Source organism: Gorilla gorilla, chromosome 1 (genome assembly GCF_029281585.2).
Source record: "Gorilla gorilla gorilla isolate KB3781 chromosome 1, NHGRI_mGorGor1-v2.1_pri, whole genome shotgun sequence".
In the NCBI taxonomy this organism is placed as follows: Eukaryota; Metazoa; Chordata; class Mammalia; order Primates; family Hominidae; genus Gorilla; species Gorilla gorilla.
Window position 1 is genome coordinate 89,833,949 of NC_073224.2, and position 8,705 is coordinate 89,842,653.

The following is an 8,705-nucleotide window of genomic DNA, read 5'->3' on the forward strand; positions in this document are numbered from 1 at the left end:
TGTGAAGTCAGATTACTTTGCAATCACTTTTGTTGTTTATTAGTTTGTAGCAGCATGGTGAATGCCTTTCAATTAGCCCATACTGTGTTATGATGTATTCAGTGATCATTTTTTCCGGTTGCAACTTTAAAAGGTGCTGAAAATTTCAGTTATCTCCAACATTTCCTACATCCAAAAATTGTATTTTAATTACATAAGTAGAGCAGTAGTGCCAAAAACATGAACACATTTCAGGGTCATTCACTACAAATATTAGGAGACTAGAAAGCAGTTGGTGCACATTTCTAGATGAAAGATAAGCAAAGTTTTGGGGTGGTGAGATATTGGGAAAAAAACTGGAATTGGGGTGAGTACACCTGGTTGTATTCCTGGCTTGATCATTAGTGAATTGTGTGACTTGGGGTAAGATTCTTAACCTCTCAGAGCCTCAGATCCCTGAAACATAGGGTAGAATATGGACTAGATGACCTCTAAGATCCTTTCTAGTTATAAAATCTGATTCTAGGATTCTGTGGCAATAGAAGTCAGCTCCTTAGGCCAAGCTTATAACTACTGCCAAAAACAAAAACAAAAAACAAAAAACCAACCTCAAAGCATTTATTAACAGTTAATTGTAGATGGTCCAATACTAGTTATTTTATGGATAGAATTCGGTTTCAGAATTATTCTCCTTTAAGACTATAATTTAAAGTGAACTAAAATGTAAAGGACACAGAAAGAAAAAGTAAACATATGAAATGCTTAAGAACATAGTTTATAAATATATATAAAAGAAAAGGGGGCTATATCCACATTTGTGATAGTCATAAACTATATTTATTAAATGCATGGTTACCATGGGAATATAGAATAAAAACTGGGATGTGTGTGCCCTTGGGAAATTTCCAATCTATTTGGGATTCCAAATAGCCATAGAAACAACTTAACACTTAAAAGCATAGCCATAGAAACATCTTTACACTTAAAAGGGCCAGAGAAAGGCATCTGTTCTCCTCAAAGACATAGGAGTGAAACATTTTGGAGGGTTAGGAGCTGACAGAACAGGGGGTGGATACAGTACATCCCTGAAAATGGATCTAGGGCATCTGAGGAAAGCTTGAAAGTGGGATGAAGCTGAGATGTGCATTAAACATAAGGGAGAAGAGGGGAACCACACGGAGCTGGGGAAGAAAGGCATTCCTCACTGTCCTAAACAGAAAGTTCATCTGTATAGTGTGTTGGCAAACCCTAGAAGGACTCCAACTTAATAAGTTTAAAGAAATGGAGGTAACTCTGCTGTCAGCAGTGGTGTCATAAAGATGAAGGAAATGTTATACTTCCTTTTCCTAAGTTCCAATGCATTAAACAATGTGTTATCAAGTGATTGAGTAAGCAGGTTCTGAAAACAGGTTTGTCCTAAATCCTGAACTTCTTTACCTTCCATTGTAACTTTGAAGGCTTGGAAATGATTAGAGCTTGGATTTAAGTTTTAAGAGTAAAGACCAAAACAGTCTTTTTGGCTGAAAGTTTTATGTGTATTTTATCTCTGTAATGACTTCCTCAAAAATACCCTAGGATAACTTCAAAAGTGGCAGTGGCAGAAAACAACTGAAATGGGGAATTTTATAGGTAAGATAGGTAAGTTATTTTATTCACAATGCATATTTCTACCCTGATCATTTCATCCGAAGCGTGTGAATGTGTTTAGCTCTAGAGTTTGTGACAGTATGATATGAAACTGGCACTTGTGTGTGTGCATGTACAAAGTATTAGTATGCCTGATTCGTTTGGTCTATTCAACTTTTTGGTGTGGGATAGGGTGGTGCTTTTGTCTCCTTAGATAGCAAGATGGCATTTGGGGATGTTCCAATGACTGGAGAATGCTCCTGGCATTCTTCCCTGAGTTCAGAAGTGTTAAACATTGTGCAGTATATAGAATAATGCTGCATGAATAAATGAATAGTTCTTTCATATTTTCATTAAAAGCCTACTTCCACCTGAGGTTGATAAAGTCACTATAATGCGCAGCAAATCATAAGTCCAGCTAGAAACCCTGCATACTGAACAAGGGGATTTGCTATTGGAAACACTTCAAGTTCCTGATGGGTGGGTGAGGTGCCTCCTCACGCTGGGCTTCTGGAGATGCCAAGCGTAGAGCATAGTCCCTGCTCTGGAGGGGTTTCCATCTTGGTAGTGGAGGCACTCGTAAAAGTAAAGGCACATTGCAGCCACGAGATAACTGCTTTAGTGAAGGCATGTGCAGTGGTCCTAGGGAGCATGGAGGAGGAAGCACCTTCTTAGTGCAGCATTCTTACAGGGCTGTGTCAGAACATATCTCAGTCTTGTGGTCTTTGTGGTAAGGAATTGAACAAAGCAACTCAAATGCTTATCTGAGCAAAGAAAGTGAATCAAGTTTGCTTTGAGGGGGCTAACCTACCAAGAAAAAGGTGTAAAAAAAAACTTGGGGAAATGCCACTAGGACATAATTTGTTGTGAAATGTGCAAACATAATGTTCTGAGTAGAAGTGGGAAACCAGGCAAGGACTAGGTCTCTAGGGAAAGGCCCCATGACCAGGCAGAACCTGATGTCAAAAATGCAAAGAGGGCTGATGAAAACTAATTTGGCGGGAAGATTTAATAGTTCTTGTGGCACAGAAGCAGATAACTAAAGCTGAGTTCTGTGCGGGCTAGACTGTGAGCCTCTCAAGTGTCTCAAGGGAACACATCTTGTCCCCTGTGTCTCCACCTAGCTAAATATAAATTTCTTTGTTGAATGAATGAATGATGAATGAATAAATGAGAGACATTCCAACAGTGAGCTGGTTTGCAGGAATGTGTACAAAGAGTTCAGTTGAGGATAACTTCAAAAGTGGCAGTGGCAGAAAACAACTGAAATGGGGAATTTTATAGGTAAGATAGGTAAGTTATTTTATTCACAATGCATATTTCTACCCTGATCATTTCATCCGAAGCGTGTGAATGTGTTTAGCTCTAGAGTTTGTGACAGTATGATATGGAACTGGCACTTGTGTGTGTGCATGTACAAAGTATTAGTATGCCTGATTCGTTTGGTCTATTCATGTGGAAATTTCTTAAAAGTAATGGATTCTGCAAGATTTGGGGAAAACTGTTTGAGCGCTTACATAAAAACTGTATTTTCCACTGATAGTTTGAGCTGTGGTTTGAAAAGAGTAAATGTGGCCTTCTATTTGCAGGGCTTGCTTTCCATCCTTTCCTCAGACATTAAAGTGACTTGTAATTGCCACTCTTAAACTGAATCCTGGAAGAATGACAGCGATTCACAAGTGTTGGTAAAGTGCTGCTGAAATCTGGAATGTATTTACTGCAATTGTTTAGACTCTGTAAGATCAGGCCTTCATTGGATATGATAGAAGAAAAGATAAAAGCATTTCTAACTAGAAATAACATTTCTTAGGAATTGTTAGGGAAGAAGCTGGAAGTGGAATATTTTCAGAAATATTCAGCATAAATCCACTTTTTAAAATGCCTTTAGCTCCAATAAAATATAAGTAATGGTGTAAAAGCTATAGAGCTTTTTTTTTTTTTTTTTTTTTTTTTTTTTTTTTTTGAGACGGAGTCTCGCTCTGTCGCCCAGGCTGGAGTGCAGTGGTGCAATCTCGGCTCACTGCAAGCTCCGCCTCCCGGGTTCACGCCATTCTCCTGCCTCAGCCTCCCGAGTAGCTGGGACTACAGGCGCCCGCCACCACGCCCAGCTAATTTTTTTGTATTTTTAGTAGAGACGGGGTTTCACTGTGTTAGCCAGGATGGTCTCGATCTCCTGACCTCATGATCCGCCCGCCTCTGCCTCCCAAAGTGCCGGGATTACAGGCGTGAGCCACCGCGCCCGGCCAAAGCTATAGAGCTTTGCACCGTCTCTGCTGTTGACATGATATATTGGTATTGTCTGCTCTCCCAAAGCTCCTACTATGTTTTGAATTCTGAAGATATTTAATTTCACCCACTTTACTGCACATATCACCTACACTACCCTGTGGCTAACACTACACAGGTGCATTATGGGAAGTCTTCACCTTCTGAAGCATCAGATATTGACTGTTGCTTCAGGGAGAATGAGAAGCTTGATGTATGTCTTCCTGTTGGAGTGAAAAGCTTTGTGAATCACCTGTCCATATGTCTGATACACCCTTTCCTTATTTTAATTTTTTCCATTACAAAAGTAAAAAAGTCTAAAGTAAAAAAATGCAAGTTCCTTCATTGTTCTTCCATGCTGCTCATTCTAGCTCCCTAGAAATAAGAAGGGCTAGCAATTTCGTGCATAATACTATTGTTTCCAATTTTAATTTGAACATAGGTGACTAGATCTTGTATTTACTGTTATTCTGTGTGTGGAAGTAATGTTAGAACACCATCAAGGTAACCTAAACAGCCTGTGGGGAAATGCAGCTTTGTGTTTTACCATCCCATAAATTTATCTGTGTGTGTATACCCTTCAGAGGTTGCAAACTCATGATTTCTGGGCTCTATGCAGCCTGCAGACATACTGTGTATGGCTCACCCAGTGTTTTAAAAATAATGAATTGGTTGCCAACATTTGAAAATCAAGTTATTTCACATAAAATCTGGGGCCTGGAAAATACTGAAAAATAGGATGATCTGAAACCCTGAAGACACATTTCTATGGGGCCACAAGTGGCTGGAGGTGACTAGTAGCAGCCTCCTGATGACATCTCTAGCTACTCCCTGTTATATTATATCTGGCCAGCTGCACTCATTTGCATTACCTGCTGGTGCCCATAGACATTTGAGTTTTTAACTCCAATCACTGAGTATCAGATTTGGGAACTAAAAGTGATATAAATAGAGTGACCACATAATTAATTGTCCAAACTAGAATACTTTGAGAGTAAAAAGGGGTGCTATTAAAAATTACACCTGGACCATAGGCATAATCCACAACTGTCCTAGACAAACCAAGATAGATGGTCTTTCTGTTTGTAGACTACTCCATTCAACCCCTTCATTTTACTAATGAAAAAACTGAGACCCTGAAAGGGAAAGTAATTTGCCTGTAGTAATCACCAAGTGAAGTAATGACAAAGTTGCCCTGAGTATTCTGACTCCCAATTCACTGCTTTTTCCAATATAACATGCTCTATATAATATGTATAAGCACCACATCCTCCTTGAATGTATGGATTTTTATAGTTAATTAATTATCACAGTTTGCTATAGGAGCCCACGAATTGGTAGCTTATATCATCAGTGACATTTCTATCATGAATTTAAGTAATGATTTGGATCATAGCATATCCAGAGATGTTTAAAACATTGGTAATCTTGAGAAGTGGAGAGTAAACACTAGCAAAGTTTCTGATTTTACAAGATACACCAAGATATATATTTACAGTGCTAATTATGCAGATTGAAAAAAAACACAATAAAAATCCACCATCAAGTACATATCTGATAACTGGATTGCTAAAAAAACAGTATGTATTGACTTCTTGATCATTGATTATTGCCGGGTCTTCAAGAAATCTCCAGGAGCCCAAATTCCCAAATCTTTGACTAGGTGTTTATTACCTCGTTGAGTTTCCAAGAGATATTTTTATAGAGAACACTCAGAGGAGACCAATGCATGCTGTCTCTTAATCACTTTCTCAAGCTTTGGCCCCAAATCTTTACTAGTTTCCTACCCTAGGGAACTGCGTAAGCCTTAGGGGCATCTCTTAGTCTTTTATGAAGGCTTAGGTCAAAGACTAGCCTGAGAAGACACCTTTTTCCAATGTCCCACTTGACTCCTACTTGTCCTTCCAAGAGACCTTGCAAGCAGCAGAGCAATCTTACCATGTCAGCTGCATGAGATGGGGGACAGAAAGAAGGAAGCTGTATTTGCCAAGGCCAAAAGCAGAGTTGGCCTAAGTCACCCATCCCATACTTCCTTACCTTGGAATATACTCTGGTCCCCATTAGCTTTTTAAATATGGGACCATCACCCACATAGACTAGGACACATGTTACCACACTGGCCTTGTAGAGTTGAGGAGAGCCAAGAAAAAGTGAGCAAAGACCCCTCTACCCTGCTCACTAAATCTTACCTCAGCTCCAGCATACTCCCCTAGTGTCCTGGAGGAGCCCCTTTTTCTTTGACCTTTGTCAGAGCTTCTTTTCTGTGGGTGACTTGATAGAGGAAGGGACAAGTGACCAACCATGACCTTAGATTTAAAATATGAACCACACACATGAGTAAACTTTTCTCTAATGCACCTCAACAAACTTTAACATGAAGGAATTGTTTTCTAAATGAGCCATATCTATATGCATGAAACAGATCGCCAGAGCTGTGCTGTCCAATAGCAACATGTGTCTACTAAGTCCTTGAAATGACAATATTTTAGTGATAGTCACATAAGCTAAAAATAGTATCACATTAATTTCCTTTGTTTCTTTTTACTTTTTATTGTACTTCCTGGAAAAGCTAAAATTATCCACATTGCTTGCATTATATTTCTGTTGGCTGGTGCTGTTCTAGAGGTATATGTCAGGTACCTAAATGAAGTAGAATTTAGTTGCGTGTTTAGGTGCTACTGTGACTTTTTACCACCATCACAAGTCTGAAAGGAGGGAAATTTGCTAGTTGTTTACAGTACTACTAGTTTATTAGCAAGGCTTCAGTGTGGTAGAGATATAATGTCAGGGGCAGAAGTTCATAACAGGACTTCACCTTGATATGAGAACATGATGAAAGCATTCATCATGTCTTTCTGTAAATCAGGCTAGTTTTAAAACGGACTAATCTGCTCCCTTATGTCTTCCAGCCTCTTGTTTCCTGCACAGCTCTTTGCTTCCCAGAGTCCTGGAGGGGCACCTGTTCTGAATCCAGCTTTTAAGTTTCTTTGCCATATTACGCAGAAGGCACTTGGGTCCATATAATGCCAGCTGTGGGTGCCATATGGAAAAGCCATACCATCTACATATGTACAGTGTATTTCAGAAGCCAGAAGGAGTGTAGAGGAATGTGTAACTGATCTAGTTTTATCTTTCCCTTGCCTTTGAAAATTTTAATCATTGAAATATCTTTAGGCCACAAATAGAATCATGTAGTGAGATAATTCTGAGTTAAAACCAAATATGTACTTTTGTTTTTATATGGACATAGGACTGTGTATGGATGTATGAAAATGTAGATTGAACATTTGGATACAGACGGGCTTGACTTTCCAATGAAGTGTATGGAGACGGATGTATAAATGAATGGAGATAGTGTATGTCAGTCTGCTCAAGCAGAGATTTCCTCCTCCTATAAATAGTTGGAGAGAAAGTTCTGTTTCTGCTTCCGCTTAGTTTAGGTGCAGAGTTCACTTAGATGGCTGCCAAAGATTGACAGGGAAAGTCATTCTCTTGTCTCAGCCTAGCTTTGGTGATGTGCTTCTCATATCACAAAGAGCATGCACTAATGGCCCCACGTGTAGATGGTACCAACTGGAGCCAGGCTTTAGGCTATGTTTTCCCTTGGAATAACCACTTTCCTTCTTCTTTTCCTTCCACTTCTTCTAGGCAGGACAGGGCTGCTTGCTGATCTCTTGCCCAGTTTTGCTGTGGAGATTATGCCAGGTATTCGGTCATTTAACTCTTTATTTGCTTGATTTGCTGTTATTCCATCTGTCTTGCTTCTGCATTAGTCGCTAATTGCTTCTTTACTTTATTGCCACATTTGTCTATATGTCTCTGATCTTTTCCAGGATTAACTAAACCCATTGGAAGGGCTTTTAAATTGCATTCCTTCTGTTACTAGGCCTTAAAAGAATAATGATAATTAAAAATAGGCTGAGATGGCAACCCAGTCCTTCAGTGTCAGGCATGCAGGCTCTTTGGCAATCTCCATGCCCATTTCAGTATTTCAGCTGTACCCATATACCTAAAAGTATTTTTAATAGAATCAGTATTTATCTGCCTTCCTTATTTCCTAAGTTATATGTTTACTGATTCATTATTGTACAACCATGTTACTCTGAATTCCCTTTTATAACATCATCAAACTTTTTTTTCAAACCTTAGGAAAGCTATGTACCCCTCCTCCCTTGAAAAATACAAATTTGCAGACCTACATTACTTTGTACACAATTTCAGGGACTTATTAGTCCCTTCGAATCCCTATGGGTCCACGGACCATATGTGAAGGACATCTGGGACAAATATACATCTCTGTCTTTTTATGTACCTTCAATTGAATCCACCAACCTAGACAAGCCAACATCAGTTTGGTACAGCTTTATGGTCTGCAGTTGAGGGAGGCACAGAGAGAAGCAAGAATGAACTGTGGGGAAGAACATATCTAAACTCAAACAGTAGGAAAAGGGATGATTTAGTCTTGTCTTGGAGGGTTTCTGCCAAAGTTTTAAGAGCTGCCTAATAGCAACAGAGATATAAAATATCCCCGGGTATTGGTTTTTAGCTTAATTCAAATTTTTAAAAACATCCAGATTCTTCACCATTGAGCTTCACTAATTATTCGTCTATGAATTCTAGTCCCTTTCCATTAGGTGGCCAACCCAAACACAGACATTCTTTTTACTGATGTTGCTCCCAAGGACACAAATGTATGCCTCTTTGTAATCCCCTTATCCAGAATTCCCTCAATTTGTAAGCATTTGTTCATCACAAAAACAATGTTACATTGCAGTGCTTGAAACTAGATGTTACATGTCCCAGTCTCAAGAAAGAGTTACTGTGTTTTTCATATC

At 39.1% G+C, this 8,705-nt stretch overlaps 1 protein-coding gene across 9 annotated transcripts in view; it reads left to right on the forward strand.

Moving 5' to 3' along the window:
• Window positions 1–8,705, forward strand: part of ILDR2 (immunoglobulin like domain containing receptor 2) — a 75,145-nt gene that overhangs the window by 28,414 nt on the left and 38,026 nt on the right. For 4 of the 9 annotated variants that reach the window (XR_008672489.2, XR_008672488.2, XM_004027836.5 and 1 more), the window contains exon 4: window positions 7,519–7,575. The exons of the other annotated variants lie outside the window; for them this stretch is intronic. Coding sequence is in view for 2 of the 4 variants with exons in the window: in XM_004027836.5 (XP_004027885.2) it covers window positions 7,519–7,575 (57 nt within the window). In the remaining 2 variants the exon portion in view is untranslated. The remainder of the gene's footprint in view (window positions 1–7,518; window positions 7,576–8,705) is intronic. 9 annotated transcript variants of the gene reach the window in all.